Source organism: Melanotaenia boesemani, chromosome 7 (genome assembly GCF_017639745.1).
Source record: "Melanotaenia boesemani isolate fMelBoe1 chromosome 7, fMelBoe1.pri, whole genome shotgun sequence".
NCBI classification, from domain to species: domain Eukaryota; kingdom Metazoa; phylum Chordata; class Actinopteri; order Atheriniformes; family Melanotaeniidae; genus Melanotaenia; species Melanotaenia boesemani.
This window is the reverse complement of record NC_055688.1, coordinates 20,023,695-20,049,240: the sequence shown is the minus strand read 5'-3', so window position 1 is coordinate 20,049,240 and position 25,546 is coordinate 20,023,695. Positions and strand designations below refer to the sequence as shown.

The window sequence follows — 25,546 nt, the reverse complement described above, 5'->3', positions numbered from 1 at the left end:
GTCTTCTTATCTTTATAATGGAACACATTGTCATTGTTTCCATATTGTCAATAAAGTTTATTTAAAGTGTCACAGGAAAATATGAATGAATTATTAAATATTTTTTTAAAAATTCTAAGTAGCTGAAAGTTTAATGTAATGTTACAGTAAAATGACAACTGATTTATTTGTTGTATTTAATATTTAAGCTTTATTAAAATACCTTTCACTGAATTTTTAAATTGCTAATGCATTGTAAAATAACTACGGCTGTCAAATAAAAGTAATAAGGAGAAAATGACAACATTACCGCTGAAAAATAGTGAAATTAAAGTGAATTATAAGTGAAAGACAAATAAAGTACACGTTCCTAAAATATATATGAAAACAAATAAAAAATGTTTGGAAACAAATAAAAAAAATTAGAAGATAATAAACAAACTACACTGTTTTGTATTTAGATAACCTATAAATTAATAAAGGTGTGACAATGTGAGAGAAGACAGTGAGTGTAGGCATATTCTGAACCAAAGTGTGAAAAAATATCATCAGTTAAATGATGTGCAATATGGTGTATTTTCTTTCTTTTAAAAGTTAGCAACATGAGCCAAATCACATAAGCAACAAACATCTAAATTTAAAACGACTTATATGTGATAAATCCTGTAAAGTGACATGAACAATACTTATTTGTCATGTTACTGACCTTTTATTATTACAATTTTCCCGTGTCCAAAACAGAACCCATTTTGCCATGCTTTTAGGATAAAAATGTTTGGCTTTATAAATATGCTTTAAATGATACATTAACTAAATTTGTGAAGGGCGGAAATTAATAGAAAATGAACAACTTAAAGTTTTAATAAATTAAACTTTTATTAGCTTTTCCTAAAAGTAGAACTTTCATGTCAATTTCTTTTGTTTAATTTAAATAGTCATTAAATGTGAATTGATTTACATAAATCACACACAGACTGTTGTAAAACAAACATCTATAGACGTCAAACATTGTGGATTTTTGTCTGTCCTCTTAATTATATGAGACAAAATTTAAGCAAAATTTTAAGGAATTTTATTATTGTTTTTTCAAGTTTTTAAACAGATTTTTAAATAAAAGACCACAATAGTAACGTAAAACTGAGTTTACAGCGTTCCTGTGGCGCCATCTTGTGGCCAAAATGGCTAAAGCATGGTAGTCGGAATTGGAAAAAATAGAAAGAAACACGCTTGTGCAAAAAGTACTTTTGTACTTAAGTACTTCCGGTGGGGTCACCGACTAGCTTTTATGAGCGAAAATGTTCTCGTGTTTACCAACGGCTGTTCAATTATCATGTGAGCTTGTTCATGCTAAAGTTACATTTCCTCTGTAAATAATTTTGTTTAACGACCACTTCACTCAGCCGCTTTCAGTAAACGACTTTACGGCGCGGTTGGACAAGAGAGGCAAGAAGAGGAAGCAATAGCCAACCATCTTTATTCTTCTGCCAGCAATAACAAGAAAGAGACAAGGCTAGGTTTAAGTGGAGCTGAGTAGTTTTCAATTTATTGTCTGTTTTACACCGGATAACGAAACTGGGTAAAATCGCCCTGTCTTTAAGCAGACAATAGCTCTCGGACATTGTGCTCTTCCCCCGGCTAGCCTGGAAGTTTTGGATCAAAATATTGGCTGTTTAGAATTAGTATTCCCGTTTTTTTCATGTTTCCAACAGGTTTATCTTCCCCTAATCCCCAACCACCGCCAACCCAGGAGGCTAGACCCGCGGCTACTGATGTCAAAAACGACAGCGGCAACATCATATCTACGAAGAAGAGGAAAATAAACGGCTCAGAGAGGGAAGACGCAAGTGACACGATTTCTTCTTCGCCTCCCAAAACCCTGAATTCCTCCTCCTCCCCCTCTTCCTCCTGCTCTCCCACTCCGCTGCACATACAGAAGAAGTTAAGGTTTGAGGATTCAGTGGATTTCATTGGACTGGATGTGAAAATGGCCGAAGAGGCTGCTGCTGCTGCCGCCGCTTCGTGCTCTAATAACAAAAGCAAAGCCATGTTCCTGCCCGGTGGCGTGGGGCACCACGCAAACGGACTAACGAAAACCGCAGGATCCGGCACCTTCTCCAGCAGTAAACCCGGTGCTGCCAAGAAACTAGTCATCAAGAACTTCAGAGGTATCAGAGGCAGTATTGGATGATGTGATCTGAGCCCCAGAAAAACAATAAGAGTAATAATAATAAAAAAAAAAACTGAAGCTTAATCGCAAGATTGAACTAGTCCATGTTAATGCAGTGGTGTGTGTCTACATATTAATTTGAGAGGCCTTTAGCTGGTCCTAAAGTGCCTATAAATGATTTAGCTCAGTGGATGAACTAAAAAAGTATGTCATTGAATGTCGTACATGTTATCTAACAAGACAGTATGACGCTTGAGCTACCTGTGTGAAATTTAAGCACAAAATTAGATGCTGACATAATTAGGTGGAGCACGCCTTTCTTCTTTAACATACCTGGAAAACGCCTGATAAGTGTAAAAGAAAAACTAGGTGTTGCCAAGAAGGCTATGAAAAGGCAGAGACTTAGTTTTATTAATGTACTTCAGTAATAAGTAATTCAGTTTTATATTATTGCAAAGAACAGTAGTTGTACAGGTTAACTACAGAGTGTAAAGATTTGAAGTGAATCTAATTAATAAAAAGAAGAACATAGTAGAAGCAATCTTTACATTAATATTGTTTTAAAGGGTTTTTGGTTTGTTTGTTTTTGTACCCAAATCATATAGGTTTATTAAACTCAAACAGCAACTAAATAGGTGTCATTTAAGGAGTTTAAAGCCTCGAAATATTCAAATGAAAAAAAAAAAAAAACAAGAAAAAAAGGTTGGCTGGTCTTTTAAGTATAACAGGTGATTTAGCCCATTTGTTAAGTTATTAAATTTAAATGAGAAGGAATGCACATCTTAGGTAATATAATAAAATGTAAAGATATTATAGGTATATGTTCCAGTTATTCTTTAAATAGAAACACTTCCACTGTCTTGCTGAAATGTCAGTGTTGTTGTTTTCCTTACAGAAAAGCCCAAGTTGCCTGAGAACTACACACAGGAAACATGGCAGAAGCTGAAAGAAGCAGTGGAGGCCATACAGAACAGCACTTCAATCAAGTACAATCTAGAAGAGCTTTACCAGGTATCTCAGCAGACCAGCTGACCTCTCATGGGAAGCTGGCAGCATGTATTGTCTGCAGACAGCTGCTCTGGTCATCGCAAACAGGAGATGACACTTTCCTTTGTCTGTCTCCTCAGGCTGTTGAAAACCTCTGCTCCCATAAGATTTCTGCCAAGCTTTACAAACAGCTGAGGGCCGTGTGTGAAGACCACATCAAGGCACAGATTGATCAGTTCAGAGAATATCCTTTACAGTTTAATCTCAGTGTGTATTAAAGGTAGATCAGGCATATTTTATCTGCAGTAAAGCTCTTACAGTCCACTTTTGACTTAACTGTTGTTACGGATGCTCTGGACAGCGTGCTTTTCCTGAAGAAAATTGACAAGTGTTGGCAAGATCACTGCAGACAAATGGTAAGTTGTGTCACTAAATTAAGTCTTGAACCTCTTCTTTTAACCTTTAAAACTGGCAATATATTCCACAAGTTTTTCAAGAGTGTACGTAAGTATTGTACTAACTTGCTCAGAGTTGGAGGACCTTGGAAAGACAGATTAAACAGATGTCAGCTAAATCATGCATTGAAATAAAAAATCAGATGTTTAAAAAAAAATCCTCATTATGAATTCCAAAATTGGTGTTCTGTTGGGAAATGGTATTAATTATGTTTTCCTCAGGATTTTACAGTAGAACCTGATGTTGACAGTCTAGAGCAGAAATGCACACACAATCATAATACACAACCACACCAGTATCAAAGTAGGCTAAGAGGAATCTTGCTTGCACTCTTTACCTCATATGCCTGTGTTGGTCTTGAAGATAGCAGGCTCTTTGGCTTGAAACTGTCATTTGATATTGATTTGTAGTAGGGCTGGGCAGTTAATTGATTAAATTGATAAAAAAAAAAATTTTTTTGTTTGTTTCTAACGATTTATTTCTATAAAAATTGGGATTTTTTTTTCCCTTTTTTTATATGTACCTTAAACTGCTTTAGCAGTGGACTCGGCCCTCCCTCCACAACTGAACGGTGTCTGTCTACAAGCACCGACAGATAGACAGTGAAGTGAGCCGTCACTCACGCCTGAAGCTTAGCTGTGCATTAAACTGCAGTGACAAATGCTGCTGTCTTTGAGCTGCAGAAGGCAATTTCATCCCATAAACTCTCATAAGAGACGACCTCCATCAGGGGAATTGTGTCCACAGTGGATCCCGTATGATAAGGATCCAGATGGAAAGAGATCGCGGATGCAGCTGTGTCTCATATCTATGCAAGATATATATGTCTTTTATACGGTGGAAAAGTCTACATTACTTTTTTGCTGTCATTCATTAATATAAATAAAACGCACACATTTTGCATGCAAAAGCTTTAAGTTTAATATTTTAATAAGTTTATTATGTTTTTAAGAAAGAAAAGAGGAAAAACTGATTAAAATCGGAAATTGGATTTGGTTGGAAAAATCAGATTTTTTTTTTTTGTTTTTTTTTTTTTGTTTTTTTTAAGGCCATATCACCCAGCTCCAGCTTTTGCTTTTCTATAATTAAAAAAATAAATAACTTTTTGTTTCACATTGTTCATATTAGCAGCCATAACTGCTTGAAAAAATATAATAATGCAAACTATATAAATCAAAGCAGCTGAATCTCACAATTCCAGTTGTTACACTTTATACAAAAAAAAAACAACTTATCAGCATCTGAATAATCAGCAGTTTTGTAAACGTAATCAAGTGCAAGATCAGTAAAAGTAACTTGTCCAACAAGGTAAAAAAAACCCTGGCAGGGCAGAAAGGACTGGAGAGAAGGCAGGTTTCTGTTACTCTCTACAACAGACTATACTTATTTATTCTGCCCTCAAAGTTAAACTTTGCATTGTACTTTAGATATTAATTCATTTTAAAGACTCTAATTCGAAGTTTTCCTTTACTTTAGAACCAAACTAGGAGCTTCTTTCAAATTCTGTTGAAATTTTAAAAGGAAAGAAGGAAAAAAAATCTGTTAAAGTGACATTTTCAACACAGCTGAAGATAGGTGTCATTTCCTTTGTCTTTTGAGTCATATGGGATGTTGTACAAGTCCACATGCTGACAAAGTAGGTGGGTGGAGTAACACTTGAAATAAAAAGTAAAAAAAAAACTGGTTAAAAAATCTTCCAACAATTTGTTACTTATTGTTTCTTATTGTGCATCTTCTCTTTTGTTTCACAGATCATGATTAGGAGTATATTTTTGTTTTTGGACCGCACCTATGTTTTACAAAATTCAATGCTGCCATCGATCTGGTGAGTGAAGAGTGATCGTTTGTGAGTCTGAATCTTGTCGAAGTGGGTTCTGAACAAGATATTGTGTTCTGCAGGGACATGGGCCTGGAGCTGTTCAGGTTCTACATAATCAGTGACGTAAAGGTCCAGAGTAAAACCATTGATGGGATTCTGCTGCTCATAGAGAGGGAGCGAAATGGAGAGGCCATAGACCGCAGTCTGCTCAGAAGCCTGCTGAGCATGCTCTCTGACCTGCAGGTAACTAGGACTGAGTATCGCCACTACTTTCCTAAACCAGTTTGATTCAAAACAGCCTGACTCCATGTGGTTTTGATTAAATTCGATTCAGTATCGATTAATTTACAAATGTTTACGTGACACCATTTTTTTCTTGAATATTAAAGACATTTTCAGATAGCTATTTTTACAAAACACTGAGCCTGTTTACATAACCATCAAAATCAGATATGTGGGAGTAATCAGATAATTCTGCTATGATGCGTCCACATGCACTTCTAAAATACGATATTCGAAAGAGCGTTGTCTAAATTTACCAGTCCATAATCAGATTTTTATTTGTAAGTGCACAGCGACGTCACTTCCTGTTATTTTCAAAACATTCGGAGTTTGCTGAACATGGCGAAGTCTACGGTCTTAGCGTTAGCTGCTAATAGTTTACAGGTGAATGTAATCCAGTGCTGAATAGAAAAAATCCAAATGTGGCATTATCTCAGCCAGACGAACTGATTTTGGGCATATCGGTGGCTTGTCATAGCTGTAAACATAATCCACCAAAAACCATCTGTCCTCCTTAGTTATGAAGTTTCTGATCGTTTTCCAGCGTGACATCATGTGTCCAGAAACACAGTTAGAGTGTTATTTTTAAAATCAGAATTTGGCATTATCTCAACAAGAGAAGCTGATTTTGGACGGAAACGACACGGGCAACCTTTTAGTTGTGTATATACACTACGATCTCACCAAGCATCGATAAATCGTGTGAGAATAAGGTCACTGTTTTATGAATCGATATTGGATTAAGTTTAAATCAGTTGATCTATTTCTTTAACCCAGCCCCACAGGTAACACAATATCCATATTCATGCTTAACTCATAGCGTATCGCGAAAAACTTGTGTTTACATGTTTTCAAAGTGACAGATTGTTAGGATTTCTCCTTTGTCGGTACCATAATAAGAGTGTGGCTTTTACAGTGTGTTGTTTGAGTCTTGTTACATGTGGACAAATGGTCTTAATGAAACCTGTGTTCTCTCTGTCCATGACAGATTTATCAAGATTCCTTTGAGCAACGCTTTTTGGAGGAAACTAATCGGCTGTACGCTGCAGAGGGACAGAGGCTGATGCAGGAGAGAGAGGTGATTGATGTGGCTGCTCTGCAGACACAGTTCTTTTTACCTGTTTTTCTCATCTCATTAATGAGATGGTTAAAAGTGATTCTGTCTTATTAGATCTACAGGGGTCTGACTTGAGAAAATTAACTGGTTTCTCACCGGTGTGAGGATTTGAAACTTTTTTTTTTTATGATACTCACTGGATATCTTTTGATTAGCAGTTGGAGTAAACAAGCAATTTGATTGGTTACTCAATAGTTTAGAAACTATCACACTCATCTGACTTCTGTTGGGAAAAATTGTAATAACAATTAGAAGATTAAAATTTCCAGTCCAGTTCTGCTGGATTTGATCTTTGAACTGTGAAAGAAATAGAAAACACTCAGCATCTTATACTGATGTTGAAAAAACTTCACAAACATTCAAACAAAATATCCATCCTGAAAGAGGTTAAAATACAAATATGTCCACTGCTAGATCCACTGCAGATTCAAACACCATAAAAACAGATTTTAAAGTTTGAGTTTTTCTTTTCTTTGTTAAAGTAACAATTACTACAAATACCCCAGCTTGCAGCTCTTCTGGGTTACAGTATTTTCTCCTCTGCTGAGTTGACAGCTCAGTTTGTCAAAAGGATCAGCCTTCATTTTTCTTTGTCTTCAGAAATGTTCAAGTAAAAAAGAGCTTTTTTTATTTTAGATTTGCTTAATAAAGGGATTTCTAAACATACAGCAAAAACACAAGCAAGTTATTCCTTAATTCAAGATTTACCTGAGAAAATAAACACTTTTGTTAAGTCTTTGTGACAATAATGATTTAAAGTGTTGTTTTTTTATTTAAATTTGGTTTGAGTATTACTTTTTCCAACATCTTAGTTTCCTAATTTTCTTTTCCCTGAAAGTTGAAGACAGTTAAAAGCAACTGTATGTCTACTTGGACTCTGTTGTGGAGACTTTATATCACATTATTATTTCTAGTTCTATTTATTATGATAATATATTAATTTGTCTGTAGTCATATAACAACATTCTTCCTATTTATACCACTGGATTTTAAGTTTTAAATATCTCTGTCCAGGCAGAGGTATTCTATTTAGTGTATTTTATATATACACACACACATACACATGTATTGCTCATGTATGCATATAGTGTTGATGTGCTTAAGGTTCCTTTAATATGCTACTAAACTACTTGTTCTTTCTGTGTAAATTAATTGTCACATGACCAGAATCTCTTTAAATTTTCTCTTCTTGATATATTAATGTACTGACCTGTAAACAATAAATGTGTAATGGTTGTTATTTTAAATTCATGATATTTGAGAAATTGCTTCTTCATATAAAAACAATTTGTTTTTATAACACATTTGGAGGGAAAAAACTGGTGTGGACCGAAACACTTAAAAAAATGTTGATCATAGTGTAAATATCCCAGTTTTCACCTTATTTTTTCTCTCGTTTTTTTTTTTTAGGTACCAGAATATCTCCATCATGTCAACAAACGCCTAGAGGAGGAGGCTGATAGAGTTATTACATATCTAGACCAGAGCACACAGTGAGTATTGGCCTATAGTCTTCATTGAGCCAGGTAACTGTAAAATATTCACCTGTAACCTGAGCTGTCATCTTCCTTTCAGAAAACCTCTCATTGCTACTGTGGAGAAACAGCTGCTGGGTGAACATCTCACCGCAACACTGCAAAAAGGTAAAGTAACATATTTGATAGTATCATTGCAGCATAGAGTAAATGCTCAAAATGAATTTGAGTAGTTTTGGTGGGAAGGTGATGGTGTTTATCTGTTGTTTGAAACCCACAGGGCTGACTCATCTGCTGGACGAGAACAGAATTCAGGATCTGTCTCTTCTCTATCAGCTCTTCAGTCGAGTAAGAAGCGGTGTTCAGGTGCTCCTGCAGCACTGGATAGAGTACATAAAGGTATGACAAGAATATTGGTCAATATAATGCTGTGTGAAAGTGGTTTTAAAACATTTATCTTCTTATCTTACTGGCTTTTATTGATTTCCAATGTCTTAACTATTTACATCCAGGCTTTTGGAAGCACAATTGTAATCAACCCAGAAAAAGACAAGACAATGGTGCAAGAGTTGCTGGACTTTAAAGATAAGGTGGATCACATCATTGACGTGTGTTTCATGAAGAATGAGAAGTTTGTTAACGCCATGAAGGAGGCTTTTGAAACGTTCATAAACAAACGCCCAAATAAACCTGCAGAGCTCATAGGTTAGTTCACCAGCACTTTTTATATGAAATATGTACGTACACTCGTTATCATGTTTTTGTTTTGTTTTTTACATGAATGGCTTTATATTCACAGCTAAACATGTGGATTCAAAGCTGAGAGCAGGAAACAAAGAGGCAACTGATGAAGAGCTGGAGAAAATGCTGGATAAAATCATGATTATCTTTAGATTCATCTATGGTAATATTTACTATTACTGTTGTTTCAGTTGTATTATATTCCTATATGTGCTTTCTTTAGCATCTTTTCTTTTTATGTGTAATGATGTGTTGTTTTTGTAGGAAAAGATGTTTTTGAGGCCTTCTACAAAAAAGATCTGGCCAAGAGGTTGCTGGTTGGAAAAAGTGCCTCAGTGGATGCTGAAAAATCCATGTTGTCAAAGCTGAAACATGGTTAGTTTAACCCGTCCGGGTCACTTCTAGACATATCCGAATACACGCAGATAGAGGGAAATAATGAGAACAGAATTATGACGTTGGTTTTGAATCCATATTGACCTGTGACCTTTTATGTTTTCCCAGAATGTGGAGCAGCTTTTACCAGTAAACTAGAGGGGATGTTCAAGGACATGGAGCTTTCTAAAGACATCATGGTGCAGTTCAAACAGGTATGAACACCAGGAGCTTGTGGTGAAGCCTAAAGTCGGTGAGCATTCATAGCTGTGCTGTATGGGTCTGCAGTTAGAGAAGGTGGTGTGTTCAGCCATTAAACCCCTTAAACTTATACATGAGTAGAAAAGCTTAGACAACTATAAAATGTCTTAAATAAGTATAATAATTTTGTTGCATTAGCACTATCCCCAAGCCTAAAATAATTATAGCCTATAATATTTAAGCTTTTTGTTCACAGCGATATCATATTGAATGAAGCAGTATATCATGTAAACAGCTTATCAGAGGTGTGGTAGCTGTGCGATGTAATTAGAGTTGCTGGGATGTGCAGCTATGAGGAAGCTTTGGTGTAGGCTGTGACGTGGGAAACTGCATTACACATCTAAAATATTAGCTCCTAATGTCAACTTAAGGGCATGTTCACGCCAGCCTTTTTGATTTGAGTCTTAGTTCGTTTGTTTGGAAAGTCTGCTTTGTGTGAGGAATTGTAAACAAACTCTGATAAAGCGAACTCAGTCTGCCTACAAAGTCAAATCTCTGTCCATGTCAAGCGAACCAAATACAAAAAGCGGACTGCAAAGCAAAGTGCATTGTGGGTTTAGCATGTGACATTGTGGGGAAAATGGCTTGTGGTTGGACATGGAAGAACCCCCACCCCCCCACCACCACCACCCCAGTAATTTCTTAAACTTGTGTGTTTATTATTCATACTGAGCTTCATAGGTCATATTAATAATGTTCTTTTCTTATTTCCATCTCCAATTATTCATTGAAACCCTACAAACTAACCTGTTTATTAAAGCAAACTCATAGATGTGAACAAAGTTTGCATCTTTTTTTATGCATCTCAGCACAAATACCCTTTAGCAGATTGACTGATGTTGAATTTATGCAGGAAGTGGTAGTTGGATAATGTAATATGTCTCTACTTCTGCAGTACATGCAGTGCCAAAACATTCCCGGCAACATCGAGCTGACGGTGAACATCCTCACTATGGGTTACTGGCCAACTTATGTCCCGATGGAAGTGCACCTGCCTCCTGAGGTTAGTTCTGAACAAATATTGAGATCTTTACAACATGAGGTTTTTTTTTATAATCCCTAATGCAATTAATTTACTTAGTGTTGTTTTGTTATGCTGTTATCTTTGTCCAGATGGTGCGACTGCAAGAGATCTTCAAGACTTTCTACTTGGGCAAACACAGTGGCAGGAAGCTGCAGTGGCAATCAACATTAGGACACTGTGTCTTAAAAGCTGAATTCAAAGAGGTTTGTAACTTTTCTTAGAATATTTTGTTGTGTTTTGTCTATTCAGTGACTAAAGCCTGATGCTGATCATTTTCTTTTTTTTCTCCTTTTCCTTTGAAAAAGGGAAAGAAGGAACTCCAGGTGTCACTTTTTCAAACACTTGTGCTGCTGATGTTTAATGAAGGAGAGGAGTTCACCCTGGAAGAGATCAAACTGGCGACAGGAATAGGTTTGTACTATCACATCAAAGTTTGTTTGGCAGCACATCAATTTGCATGAATGCTGTATCTCTGTTACTGATGTCTTTGTGTATCTTTTGGTTTATAGAGGATAGCGAGCTGCGTCGGACGCTGCAGTCACTTGCATGTGGGAAAGCACGTGTTCTCACCAAAATCCCAAAAAGCAAAGATGTGGAGGATGGGGACAAGTTTTCCTGCAATAATGACTTCAAACACAAGCTCTTCAGGATCAAGATAAACCAGATTCAGATGAAAGAAACGGTATAATTGCTGTCTCACAAGAAGCAGCCTAATAACAATACTTAAATGATTCTAACTTTAGTTTGACCCCCAGGTGGAGGAGCAAGCCAGCACGACAGAAAGAGTCTTTCAGGATCGTCAGTATCAGATTGATGCTGCCATTGTGCGGATCATGAAAATGAGGAAGACTCTGAGCCATAATCTCTTGATGTCTGAGGTGTACAACCAGCTCAAGTTCCCTGTCAAGGTAATAAGCAAATAATAATAAGCAAGCAAATCAAGGACTTTACACAACATGGTCTGCCTTTACCTTAGTAACCAGGCTTTCACACAACACTAAATTGCAACACTTTTTTAATACCAAAGTAATGATTTTATTGAAAATGAAACCGGTCCAATTCCTTTTACACAAAATTTGTTAATGAGCTTTGATCTATCCACTCATATATTCTGTATTATGTGTGTCCTGTGGATTTATGTTGGATATATATTACCTATCAGATGTCAGAAAAATCAATAGCTTTTTATTTGCAATAAGTGCTAACCGCATGATAATCAGTCCAGGAGAATTATCAGTTAAACTCTGAGCGAATCTTTCTGATAGTCACAGCCTGTCATTACAATTATATAGCTGATTGAAGTAAAGGATAACGGAGAGCAGCCCAATATTTTTTCTAAACCTCCATATTACTGTGTTACCCTGTACATTTGTTTACTTGAGAAAGCATGGTGTAACATGAAGGTTGTCACCACAGTAGAACGGTTCTTTGCTGAGTGAATCTGGGATAATTTAGACATTTTAAGTCATTTGTGTTATGCATTTTCCAAAACAGAATAGAAATGTTAAACATGTTAAAAAATCAAAAACATGATTTTCACAGAAATCTTGTTAATTTAACTTGTATTAGTAACATGTAATGGATTTAAATGAAAATATCATTTTGCAGTTATTTCTTGGACAGTGTATCCATGGTAGCAGTACAAAAGTACTTAACCCAGTTAAGATGAAAACCCTCAGAGGTTTTCTTTGCTTGGTGCATGCCAACAGTTTGACCCTTCTGAACCAGATTAATATCTTTCCTCAGCCACAGGATGTGTTGTCTGACATGATTGTTTTAGAAGTGAGAAGCAACTTGTTGCCAGCTGTAACATAGTCATCCATGCAGTTATGAGCCAATGGGATGCTCTTACCCATTTGCTGAGTTAAATTCAGTTTTTTTTTTTGGGGACAGGCAATGTGTTTTGTAGCAATACCAGCTGGAATGTAATTTTATCTAGTCCTTATAGATATTTAAACTTATATGGTATTTATTTAGCTTAGAGTTTACTACAAATATAATAACTAAATAAGTCAATGGCTGTGTCCGAATGTCCACCCTACTCCCTAACCCGTCGTTCACTACATAGTGCACTAATTTTTTTGGCGATTCAGACACGAAGCTGCCTATTTTTTCCTCGCCGCAAACCACGTGACTACCAGCCGTCAAGAGGTCATTCCAAATCCAATCTAAAGCTGTGTGTAAATATTTTTATTCCTTATGTTGTATTTTATTTTTTGTTGCATATCTATTCAATAAAAAATGTTTTTTCGCCTCCTTGCGCCATATTGAGCTTCTGCCCGCAATGCATTGTGGTCTATATTGACCCGTCTAGTGACCATCGATGCTCACTACTTTTCAAGATGCATTGTGGGTAATTTTGAGTGCCCTACTTTGTTCTCTCTGGACATTCGGACACCCCTACAAAATGGTGTGGCCCCTGTATAGGGCACTTTGTAGGGAATAGAGTGCACATTCGGACACAGCCACTATCTTGTATTCAGAGGTTCTGTAAATATTTTTTTACACTATGAGGCTATATCTGTTTTTTTTTTTTTTACACTGGTCAAAATCCACAAACACCTACTAGTGTCGAGTATAAAATGACTGCAACAATCGTGGGTATTTATTGGCTGTAGCTCCCATTGGCAGTGGTAAACACTACTGCAGGCAAAGGTTTTATCTTGTGAAGAGATTAATGGGTTTCTCAGGGAAATGGTGTCTTTTGGTGGTGTTTGTTAAAATTCAACCCTTAATCAATAAATCAATCAATAAATTTTGACTAATTCTTGCATGTGACTCAAGGATTAATTTAAGTGTCTTGTGTCCTCTTCCTTTGCAGCCTGCCGACCTGAAGAAGAGGATTGAGTCTCTTATTGACAGAGACTATATGGAGCGTGACAAGGAGAACTCTAACCAGTACAACTATGTGGCCTAGGAGGAGAAAATGCAGTTCCAGTTTGAATGAAAGCTATTCTGAGTGATCGGTCTCTAAATCTTTTTCTCCAGTGGATGTTACCCATTATCATCTTCAACCCAGTGACCGACAAGCAAATGGCTACTGCTCCACAGGGTTGTTGTCAGGGGTCTTGTGATCCTGTGGACTGCATGCCCATTGAATAGAGAATATTGTCCATATTTCTCTGTGCCTCTAAGAGAGCTGGGACAAAGACGACATAGTTCACTTTGCTCTTTTTTTTTTTTTTTTTTTTTTTTTTTTTAATGAAGAGGAAAAATATTTATTTTCAAACTTAGATTCTTTGTCCATAGTTTGAATCAATATGCTCTTTGTTATAAAATCACTTTTTTCCCCCTTTTCTCCATCCAGTATCCCAAGCAAATGTTGGCACATTAAACAATGCTCTACATGTACCACGTTGAAGGGGGAAAAGGGATCCAAGAAATTAAATTGCTTGTTTCCTCAGCCAGTGTCAAATGTGGAAGTTATGGGCCATAATTCAAAGTAGGAACTAATAATTAGATGAATATGTGCGTAAAGTGTGATCTGCAGTAAAGTTTTACAATTTTAAAAGGTCTCATAGCCACATGACAAAACTCTGATCATGAACAAAAAATGTTCAAGCCAGAGTTTGTGCCAAAATAGGAGCACTTCTTTATTCATAGGGTGTAATAAAACCATTAAGCCAGGTCAGTTTCACAAGTATATGCATACAAGATTCTTGGTTGTTTTGTTGTTGTTTTTGTTTTGTTTTTTTGTTTTTGTTTTTTTTATCATTTTTTAAAATATATATCTATGAGTCACCAGTGTTACTTTAAATGACCCATTTAACACTCAACTGCTTGAGAGGTTTTTGATAACTTTAGGTTGACACAAAGCACAGTAAGATTCCAGTGTCTTACTACACATTGTTTATTCTGTGACTCCTTGAGGGGGCTTGGTGATCGTTACTGAAAAGTGAAAGTTATATGCCTCAACACTGGAGGCAAAAAATATGATGGATTAGTCTTACTGTTGTTTGTATGACTCTGTTAGAATTACTGCTTCAGATTAAAATAGCTTTCAAGCAACTTTTCATTTTTATTTATAATTTTGTACATATATATATATATATATATATATATATATATATATAGACACACACATATGATATGTAGTCACAGAAGTCATTAATCATTCACATTCTTCTAAGCCTTAGCATGCAGGGTATAATAACTTCGTAAAAAAAAAAAAAAAAAAAGTAAAGCTGGACCGCAGTTTACGCCACCTCAAGGTTTGGCTCTCTGTCATATGACTTCCATTTCCTGGTACAGTCGAGTCATCTTCATCACAAGCATCGCTCACTGAACTGAGAGCGTCCTCGGCGACTGTTGTCCCTGTCTCTTTGGTGACTGACCCTCCAACTAGCCAGCGAAAATGTCATCATTTGCTGCATTGATTTTGTTCTTTTCTTTTGGATTTGGTAAGCATCATCACATTCCCATCATCTCTTAAAAGAAAATCGCGGTTCGTTTCTCAGAAGTGACGTGAGTAAACTTCTGGGATATTCCGGGCCTGGTGCTTCAGGGCCAGGGATGAATGCATCTGTAGAAACGAAAATAAAAGTATCTTAGTTGTCATTCGTCTTTCATTTTACAGTTGTCAGTCCGTTTTCATAAACTGGGTCGAGAGTACAGGCCTTCAGATGAGTTCATCGTCATGTGCTAATTACAGGAGAAACGACAATCGTAATGTTTTGCTGTTTTAGCTTCGGTGCTAATTACCTGCGTCAGCTGGACAACTGAAAGGCATTAATGTAGCATTAACATTTATTTGTTCCTATTGCCGCTGTCCGTATGCTCATAAACACGAATTAAACGTACACCAACTTTACTGCCAAGACATTCAGCTTTTTTTTTTAAATATTTGTGGCGCTAACAATATCCCATGCTAATGTTTAGGGCAACTAGTGTCAGCTAACTTACTTGTTAGCTAACTGGTTGGGTAGTACTTGTTTTGATAGCTTTAGGTCGTTACTGACGAAGTCTAGAACAGTACACCCATTTGCTGCTAGACATCACTAGCTACAAACATAAGTTAGAGTAATTCTTACGCAGATACACTCATTGTTAAGGTTGAAAACGATCTAATATTATGCTAGATGGGTTGTCATTAGCCTCATTTTTCGGTTTACAGTGTTAGCACGTGACATGAAAGCCACAACAGCACCATGAAGTTAAAGAAATATGTGGCACGGTAGTTAACCTTAATCAGAGTTTTATTTTATTTTAGTTATTTGCTGAGCTTTAAGCAAGCATGTTTAAAGTTAATTTCATTTGAGATTTTATCATTTAATTCCAGCGAACATTATTATTTAGCTGTACCTCATCTTAAATTTCAGTAATGCCATTGTAAGTGACTTCTTCGTACATACTTGCATATGATTTCTTTATGTGCTGTCATTCGACTGAGCATTTGAGCATTTGATTTCATGTGTTCATAAAGTCTAAGCCTGGTTATCATTAAAATAACAAATTTTAGGTCAAGTATAGGTCAAGTAAACAAATTGAAGAACTTAAGTGTTATGTGCATTATTGTGAGGATTCTACCAGTCACCTGAGAGGATGACAAAGTATGTCAAAAACCTTATCAGTAATCTAACTGGACTCTGTCCTTTCTGCTGAATTGTGTACTGCTATTCAAAATCAGTGGATTTGTAACATGTTTGCTGCAGTTTTTGCCGCTGAAGTCATTCAGTACGAGTGTCGCTCTTATTCAAAAAACTGTTTTCTTGTCAATTTTAGTAAAACATTTGATCTCGGATGTGTCTGGTGATTATAGCCTGGGAATATCCAAATGAGGAAGATCAGGTTCTGTGCCACCATTCCTACTACTTGAAGCCTCTAAATAAAGCTGTTTTGTCACTAGCTTAAGGGTTTATCTGATTTATTCTTCAGGGTGGTGAGGCCAGTTCTTTTGGTTTAAACGGTTGGCACTGTTACCTTTCAGCAAAATGCAAACCTTCTTATCATAAATGTGATTATGAGTTGTTATGTGTCTGCTCAAAGTTATCTGCTGACCAATGAGGGTACACTTTTTTTTTTTTTTTTTTTTGCCTAGAGTCAGCTGGTTATGACGCCAGCCCTTTATGACCTGCTAAAGAAGATGTGGGGTTGTAACTAATGGATAAAAGAAGATATGAACTGCCATTATTTACGACTACATCCTTTGAGAAAATATTTAAAATTGTGTCTAAGCTAAATAAGAATCATCATAATATATTAGAATATAAATAAATTGCTTGCATGTTTTTTTTTTTCTTTTCAGTGCTCCAGATGTCACATGGCATTGAGGTGAATGTCACAAAGGACGACAAGTTATGCCTGTATGCCAATCTACTGCTCAATTTCTCAGTGTCCTACAGTACAGTAGACAATAAGGTGGGTTTCTTGACTTGATTACAGTAAACACAAGTTGATGTTTTCCAGCTGTAATTTGGTACACCAGTCACGAAGTCTTTCTGAAATATCTGGCTTTTGCTTGCATGTGTTTGCTGTTCTATTCTTATCAAGAAGCGTTAGCAATGTGACTGTCACATCACTGCTGTGGAAGAAGGTGTCAACATGAAAAGGGGAAATTCTTCCAGGCAGATTCTTACTATTCAGCATTTCAGTTGCCGTGTTTTCCTGATGCATATCCTTCAGTTGACATGCCCTGTTTTTACACTTCCTGGATGTTGGGCTAAAGACTGGGAAACAACAGAAAAATATTCATTTTATTTAACAACAAGCAATTCAATAAGATTGAGGCCAAAAACCGTAAATAGCAAAGAACCACAGGCGAAAAAAAAACATGGGCAATTTTCATTTTCTTATTACTTAATACTTGTCTAAAGCAGATCTTTTTCACATCAGAGCAAAGCTAAAACACCAACAGCAGCCCCAACACAACCAAGAGGAGCACCACCCTCACACTCTTCTTCCAAGTGGCAGCAAAACACTAGAACAGACCACTTGTCCAATACCAACATCAATATCCCTTAATTTACTATTTCATTAATGGTCCGATTTGTGGGGTTTAGTAATATTTAGTGGCAAATTTGCAGATTGCAGGCTGGTATATACCTCTGACTTGATCCCCTCTTCCAAGTGAGTGGATAAAAACAACAATGGCCGAAAACAATGTGAAAAGCCTGCTTGAAAGCAGCCAGCATGCGTTGATTCTCTGCTCTTTTTCAGAGTGAAATGGCTGTCTTTGAACTTCCTGCCAATGCTGCATCAGATGATAGTAAATGTGATGCCAAAAACTCAACCCTTAAGCTTAAGTTTGGAGAAGGACATTCCTGGACTGTGACTTTTTCCTTGAATGAAAAAAATTATCAGGCAGACCTTGTAACCTTCATCTACAATCTCAGTGACTCCACCTTCTTCCCAAATTCTTCATCAAACGGTAACGTTCAAATTCAAGAAAAAGAAAAAGTACACAGATGATTGAATGACCTTGATACTGATTTTTGTTTTCTTATCTTCTGTATTTTAGAAACCGTAACTGTCACCAAGAAGCCTGAAATAACAAATGTTGGCTTGGACACTTGCTACTCTTGCAAAAGTAAAGACATGATGCAAGTTGAAAAGGTCAACATGACTCTGTGGAACATGCTTGTACAGGCTTTTGTCATTAATGGAAGCAAGAGTGAGAACAGTAAGTACAGAGATACCACCACACATCTCTTAGCCGCAGTGTTCATTTCACATCTTTTGTTTCTGCTCTTTCTCTTCTTTTTTTTTTTTTTTTTTTGTCACACAGTAACCTCTTGTGCTGCTGACAACCCCACAACTCCTGCTGCCCCCACCACCACTCCTGTCACCAGTACGACCTCTGCAGCGCCTGTCACAAACACCACCTCCACTTCTCCTCCTCCAACCAGCACCCCAACACCCACCCTCCCTACACCCAACATTGGAAACTACAGCCTCGGGTCTGGTGAGAACACCACGGCCTGTCTGTTGGCCAACTTTGGCTTGCAGATTGGTTTCACACAACAGGTATGTTCATAAATGCAACAAAATTCTGTTGCAGTTTTAACCAACCTGCTGTTTTAGGATTATACAAAGATCCTCAACAATATTTAATTTGATTTCCTCTCTTCTGTCTGACTTAGAAATATCAAGAAGCAAACTTTAATCCCAGTGGAGTCAACGCCTCTGGATTTTGTGGAGGGAACAGCAGTGAGCTTTTGTTGGTGTCTGAAGAAATCACTGTAAAGCTCACTTTTGTTGCTGTAAGTCCTTAGCAGTATGGTAACATTTGCTGCTACTCCTCCTTTATCAAACTAATATTTAAACTGTTTTCACTTAATCAGCACAACAGCTTTTATTATGAACTTTCCAGAATTAGATGGAAAGCAACTAAATGTGAAGCACGCACAGATAGATCTCATTACCCATAAAACAGGAATATGTGGATTTATCTCAGTGTTCACACACTGCCTGTGTCAAACACTGACTGCTTCTGTCAATGACAGTTTCTAAACTTGTGTTTTCACAGGATGCAAAGAAATTCCGCCTTCATGCCCTGAACGTCACCGTAAACACAAGCTCTGGTAATTATAGAAGAGTCAGATCTGCCTGCTTATTCTTAATGTGCTTCCTGGAATAAAGTTTATTCAGAATTTTCTTTTTACCTGTTGCTTTTCTTTTCTTTTCTTTTCTCCCCAAGGTTTGTTTGTTGAGGGAAACAGCAACTTGAGTCTGTGGGAGGCAGCTGTGGGCAGTTCCTACATGTGCAACAAGGAGCAGAACTACACCATCAACAGCCTGCTCTCCATCTACACCTTCAACCTGCATGTGCAGCCATTTGAAGTGAAGAAGGGTCTGTTCAGTACAGGTAGGGTATACCTTCACGTACTGTAGTTGTTTTAAAATTATAATTTTTTTTTTTTTTTGAGACAATCAGATTGTAATGCACCAGTCCCAGAACTGGATCAAGACACTTGATGGTAGTAATTGATAGTGGTTTTTAAAACAGTAGCATAAAGTATTTGCTGAATGCATTTCGAAAAGCAGGGCAACTCAATGCTTTACATAAGACGGGGTTAAAAGAAAAGACTAAAAATGTATTTTTAAACCAACATTAAGTGGGAACTTCAGTCATTACTGTATTCCAACACAGTGGGACTCAAGCTGTTTTTCAGGGTGGCCGATAACATGAACTGCTTTTCTCTTGCTTTATTTTTGTCTCCCAGTTTTGTTTTTAAGGAGATAATCACTGTTCCACCTGTTGACTGACTCTCTTTTTATCTGCAGCCCATGAATGTTCATTGGATGACACCAGCATCTTAATCCCAATCATTGTTGGCGCTGCACTGGCTGGCTTGATTCTCATTGTAGTGATCGCTTACGTGATTGGTCGAAGAAAGACCTATGTTGGATATCAGACCCTTTAAATCCAGTTTGCAGTTGTTCTTGAATTGTCATGGGGTTTCCAAGCCTGGTCCTTGGGCTTTATGCATAGTTGTTTAAATTGGCAAATAAAAATCAATGAAAAAATTTCTAATGTGAAAACAAGATGTCATGAAAAAAGACAATCGTCATAAAATGGCTTTGAAATGATTGATAATTATGAGACATAAACTGCATTTGTCATAAGGGTTTTTAATCATGTTTAACGAGGGTAAAATCAGTGTGAAGATGTTTTTTTTTTCTACTCAAGGACCAAACTTGTCTTAACCCCTGTGTTTGTTTTTGTTTCCCTGAATGTTTCGTCTATCCCCATTTGTTTTGCTTTTTGTTAATGGGCAAGTGCAAGATCCTCAGAAAAAAAAAAAAACTCCAATTTATACAGTTACCTTAGAGGCAATGTTCAGCGAGCAGTGTGTTTAGGTGCAGGTAGAGTTATCCCCTGACATCTACAAAAGCCTCTGGGCCATAAGTTGTGCATATTATTAGCACAAGATTTGCAACCATTTAAACTTGTTGCAGTGGGATCAGGCACTCGCTCAGCAAACATTCCCATCTTTGTTTGCCTTTTAGTTGTTGCATAATCTTTCAGCATATTTATGATTTGAATTACCATTCCCATAATTAGGACATAATTGAATGTTTCAACTACATTTTCCGTCAAAAGTTAAAGCAAAATGGTCAAGAAGCTTTCATGTCTATTTTGTTTTGAATAATTGTTGAAAATAATATGTATTAGCCCGTGTTTGCGCCTGTAGATCAGGAGAAACATTGGAATTATTTGGCTTCGATCATATTATGAGTGTGAAATCAGATTTTGTGTTTTGTAGCAAACCAACTTCACCAGGTTAAGTTTGAGCCCAGATTGAACTGATCATTTTATTGGCTCTTTTATATTTCAAGTATGAAAGCCTGGAGCTTACTGAACTCCTGTGATGAAGCCATCGTTAGTGTGATTCATTTCACCTGTGCATATTCTGCTTTTGCATTTGCACACACTCCAATTCTGCAAGAAATACGCTTGAATTTTTTGTTTTTTTTTTGTTGTTTGTTTGGTTTTTTCAGAATAGATTTGGCATTAAGTTTAGAAAAGGGATAGTACTATTGTGTATATTCTTTCAGCACAGACAATGCTGAAAATGATGCTAGTTACATATAAATGCACTAAGACATGATTTGCTTGTTATCAAGTGATCTCACCAGTCTACAGGTCTGGGTTTAGACTTTCTCTGTGTGCAGCAGTTGAGTGAGGGGACATTAAAGCTCATGAAAACTTTGTTTCACTTTAGAATTGTAAAATTCAGACACAGTTTAGAGCTCTGACTGAAAATATGCTAAAAAGTTAACCACTAGATTACTTTGATGTGTTTTGAACTTTTTTTACATCTTTGAAGAGAGTTGGATGAGACTAATGCTCTTTGTAGTTTAATATGAAGCTACAGCAAGGAGATGCTTTACTTTTGCTCGGCACAGAGACTGGAAACAAGAGGGAACAGCTACAGTAGCTTAGCTTTGTTTTTTTTTCCAAAAATTAAAGAAAATTAACCCCTCTGTATTTGTACAAAATTTGTCCATGTTACCAGCTCTCTTGAAGAAAGTACAAACCCCAAAATGCCATCCCATTCCTTTACAAGCTTAGTCTCCTCAGGACCATGCGGCTGAGGTTTTCCATCTGATTTTCAGCACCACAAGCAAACAACCCAACAACTATCTGCAGATTTTGATGGACTGACAGTCAGTGCACCAGTGGATGTGGTATAATCTCATCCAGCTAGTTGCAGAAAGTTTTTTTTTTAATGTAAGGCTTGAAAAAGGTTTTCTGGGCCTATTTCAATAGAGCAGTGTCAGGGATAGGCAGTCACTAGTAATGATAGAAGGCACATGTGACACGGTTAATGTTTTGTGTTGATTATAGTAGAGTGCTGTGTATTGTTTGCACTGGTCCAGCTCTTGGCAACAGGAAATGTTTGCATTTTTAAGCTGATGACAAAATTTGCTTTCACAGGTCTTTGTACATGTATGAAAATCTCTCAATCAGATATGAGCTTTCATTCTTTTTTTTTTTTTTGCTTGTGATTGTTGCTGTCTTGTGTATTACAGCTTTGTACAAACTCATTTGCCTTAATTATGACAATGGTTTTGCAGCACCCACCAGTATAAAGGTTTTTATGAGACTTTGTTCAGTTTCTCCTTTCCTATGCTCATTTGACAGGTTTGCCACCATGACTTGACAACACAGTAATATTTCTCTTCTTTTGTACATCAGTAACTCACTGATGCAGGTGTGATTATTTAATTCTCCTTCACTTGTGGAGAAAATTGCACAAATGTTCAACAAAGGGAATCTGTGCTGCAAAACCATCTGTTAGTCTGTTATGTGGAGAAAAATGACTTAATGAATGAATTAATCTGCATTCTTTCATGCTGTTAGTTATAATAAATTGGATTTCAAATTGTGTCATTGGAGCTTTTTAGTATTTTGATGTAAATAAAAATATTGGGGAAAAAGAAAAAAAAAAAAGTCCTATGTTCATGCTTTACATACTTGATAGATCTCAACCATGACTCATCCCTTTCAGCTGTTGGTGCCTTTTAAAAAATTTTTTTTCCTGTGTTTAGCCAGTAAGACGTTTATTTCTGTGCTCTTTTCACTTTTATCTAGCCGAGGATTGCCTGGGTGATGCGGAGAGCTTCCTTGTTCCCATTGCTGTCGGAATTGCCCTGCTTGTTCTCATTCTTATTGTTCTGCTGGCCTATTTCATCGGGAGAAAGAGAAACATGGCCACCGGCTACGAGTCTTTCTGATTGAACCTGCCTGATTTAGAGCTTTCTCCTTCACAAAGGATAGTTACTGCCTATTTACCACGCTGCTTCTACTAATTGTGAAAATAAATGTGTTTATTTCCGTTTTTCCATGTAGCGGTGAGTGTCGATTACAGGAATGGTTCAACGTTCTGTTTTCTGTCTGAGAGGGGCGTAATAGTGGGTTAACTATGCATAAAGACTACAAACTTATACAAAAATGAATTTACTAAGATCTAAAACTCCGTTACATGTTTTATCCACACAATGACTGAAGGAAAATTTGTATGAATACAGTTCTCTTAAACCTCTTTCACTAAAACAGATGCAACAAAATTAGTTTTTAAAGGGTTTTTGGTAAATGAATATCCTACTTTGGAGTTAGTTTTCTTCTGTTAATGTCAGGGCAGTGTGATTTTGATGAGGCTCTTTTACTCTGCGCAAGTTTTTAAGTGAAAGGTGATAACAGAGTTCATGCTGACGAAGACATATTCCTATTTCTTTCCAGTTTTGTGCTTAGCCAATCAGTTTTTGGCTCCAGGTTTATCTTGAAGAGCGGTTTTGATATTTTGTTTAAGCAATTTTTCATCTTTTCTAAAATTCCTTTCAACATTCTGTAAAGACATTGTTGGTAGTTTTAAGTTGCATTCACTTGAATTGCTTCCTTGTGTTAGTGTTGCTCTTTTTAACACCACATTCACATTATTGTTTCCTCTTGTCATAAGTTTTGCTGTTCTTGCCACTTCCTGCTCCTTTTCTAACCTCGTTTCTAACCCAAATCCAGCTCAAAGTAGTTTTCTGTTAAAGCGCTAACCTGCTGTCTGTCGTTTTGTCTCTTTTCCTGTCAGCTGAGGAATGCTTCCTGGACTCTGATTTGAGCTTTTTGGTGCCCATTGCTGTGGGCGTGGCGCTCAGCTTCCTAATCATCCTTGTGCTTATCTCTTACCTGATTGGTCGGAGGAAGAGTCGCACTGGCTACCAGTCTGTTTAATTGAACCCAGCTGCTTCTGCCTCCCATCCCTTTTCAACACTCTCGGCTCTTAAAAACACCTTCCGTACCCTTGAAGTTCATCAAAAGCTTCCCAGATTCTTGTGTTTTCCTCTTTATTTGTCTTTTTTTTCCCCCTTCTTTTGTCTCCTGAGGCATCTCTCTGCAATAATCTTAAGCTTATTTGCCGCACCCAGTTTCAACCAACTCAGCAGTTAGCTTTGTTTTGCTTATGCCAATGACTGAATCAAGTACCAAAACATTTGATTGATACTGTATCGTTTCAATATCAACTGCATGTTTTAAAAATTAAACTTATGGCTGTGAGTAGCCATCCACTTCCTTCCCATAGGGTTCGCCCTCCTCCCACCCCTGAGAGGCTTTTTGCTCTAATTTTTTGTGCTGTATAGTAGTATATGTGTAAATGAATCTCTTGTATAGAATGAACGACATACATTTTTTTTTTTTTTTTTAAGGACGCGAATGTATGAGCAAGCTAATAGAGCCACTGTCATTCATTTCTTAGAAATCATTTTTTCATTGCTTCTTTAACTTTCATGTAATATGAATGAACCGCTAAATGAAACGTTGCACAAATAGTCATTTAATTGTAGCTTGATTAAAGGGACAATAACATAAAGACACTTTACCAGAATTGGGACCATTTCTTTTTTTTCTTTTTAATGTTTGTGACTAAGACTTTAAAGACTATTATCATGAAGACAAGTAATTTACCTGTGACGTCACCATTTCATTAATCTGATCCGTGTACATCACTCCCCATTAGTTTTGTGCCTTTCTGTTGTGCACCTTTTGAGTTGCTTACCTGAAGCTTGTCTCCATCTGAAGAAGAATGTGTCATGATGAGCTTGTTTAACACAAGTGGGGAACAAATTAAATAAAGTTTCGTTCTGGTTTGTATCACTGTCGTTTTTCTTGCCGTGTGTACTGGGCTTGTGTCTTGTGACAGAAGTGACTGCCAAGGTTAACTCCAGGGAATTGAACACTAAACTGCTTCACCAGCTCAAACTGTTTTGACTTTGATCCAGCAGATGCTTTTTATTACCTTTAAAACACACAGGGATGACTCTCATTTTGCATGTAAGCAGATATGCATGCTGACTCTGACGTAGCCTGAGACTTAAGCAATTTTTGAGCCAAGTTTGAGGAAACTTTTATTATTTTTTCTCTGTTGTAAAAGATCTTTGGACTCTGTGCTGGATTATGTTTCTCACAGCTATATGTCTCTCAGCATGAACTATGGTCATTACAAAATGTGTTGCAATACATATCACAAGCAAAGTCAGCCATAAACTTATTCTGTATTTCTGCTGTGAATCTTCAGAGCATCGACCTCTACCTCTGACACCTACACAGCCGTACCAGTGTATGGCTGAAAATGAGCTAAGTGCTTGTTGTGTCTTAAATGAAAAGTCTGTGATTCTGGTAGAATGAGAGTAACATTTAATTACTGTTTATTCTTTGCAATGTGATCATAGCAAGAGTAGATTTTGCAGAGCTTGAGGAGATTTCAAGGATTTACTAAGACACTGGATTTTGAGTGGAGGTCATTATCACAGATCCCCATTCATTGCATGAGGAAGGGGTTGGAGACGTGCGTCCATCAGCTTACTCGCTTATTCCAATGCAGGGTTGCAGGGGGTAATAGAGCCTATCCCAACAGCTATTAAGTTAGAG

The 25,546-nt window shown here is 36.9% G+C and overlaps 2 protein-coding genes across 4 annotated transcripts; both read left to right on the top strand.

The window, feature by feature from the left end:
- The first annotated feature begins 1,244 nt into the window (after nucleotides 1-1,244).
- cul4b (cullin 4B) lies at nucleotides 1,245-14,086 on the top strand. Its single transcript, XM_041990706.1, has 21 exons — nucleotides 1,245-1,311; nucleotides 1,689-2,144; nucleotides 3,042-3,157; nucleotides 3,274-3,377; nucleotides 3,480-3,549; nucleotides 5,341-5,414; nucleotides 5,489-5,651; nucleotides 6,679-6,768; nucleotides 8,218-8,300; nucleotides 8,383-8,450; nucleotides 8,563-8,681; nucleotides 8,795-8,987; nucleotides 9,082-9,186; nucleotides 9,288-9,398; nucleotides 9,528-9,613; nucleotides 10,555-10,662; nucleotides 10,773-10,886; nucleotides 10,989-11,094; nucleotides 11,193-11,365; nucleotides 11,439-11,591; nucleotides 13,505-14,086. The coding sequence occupies exons 1-21, from the start codon at nucleotides 1,275-1,277 to the stop codon at nucleotides 13,598-13,600; spliced, it is 2,625 nt and encodes an 874-aa protein (XP_041846640.1). The 5' UTR covers nucleotides 1,245-1,274; the 3' UTR covers nucleotides 13,601-14,086.
- An 804-nt stretch (nucleotides 14,087-14,890) lies between these two features.
- On the top strand, nucleotides 14,891-24,769 carry lamp2 (lysosomal-associated membrane protein 2). 3 transcript variants are annotated; one of them, XM_041990707.1, is made up of 9 exons: nucleotides 14,891-15,083; nucleotides 16,928-17,040; nucleotides 17,839-18,049; nucleotides 18,140-18,301; nucleotides 18,407-18,645; nucleotides 18,762-18,881; nucleotides 19,148-19,202; nucleotides 19,319-19,486; nucleotides 23,709-24,769. In XM_041990707.1, exons 1-9 carry the CDS (start codon nucleotides 15,038-15,040, stop codon nucleotides 23,849-23,851), a joined length of 1,257 nt encoding a protein of 418 aa, XP_041846641.1. In that variant the 5' UTR covers nucleotides 14,891-15,037; the 3' UTR covers nucleotides 23,852-24,769. The 3 variants fall into 3 exon arrangements, with proteins under 3 accessions (XP_041846641.1, XP_041846642.1, XP_041846643.1); XM_041990708.1 differs by lacking the exon at nucleotides 23,709-24,769 and adding an exon at nucleotides 22,721-22,966 and having other exon boundaries at nucleotides 14,892-15,083; XM_041990709.1 differs by lacking the exon at nucleotides 23,709-24,769 and adding an exon at nucleotides 19,906-22,514 and having other exon boundaries at nucleotides 14,895-15,083.
- The last annotated feature ends 777 nt before the right edge of the window (nucleotides 24,770-25,546 follow it).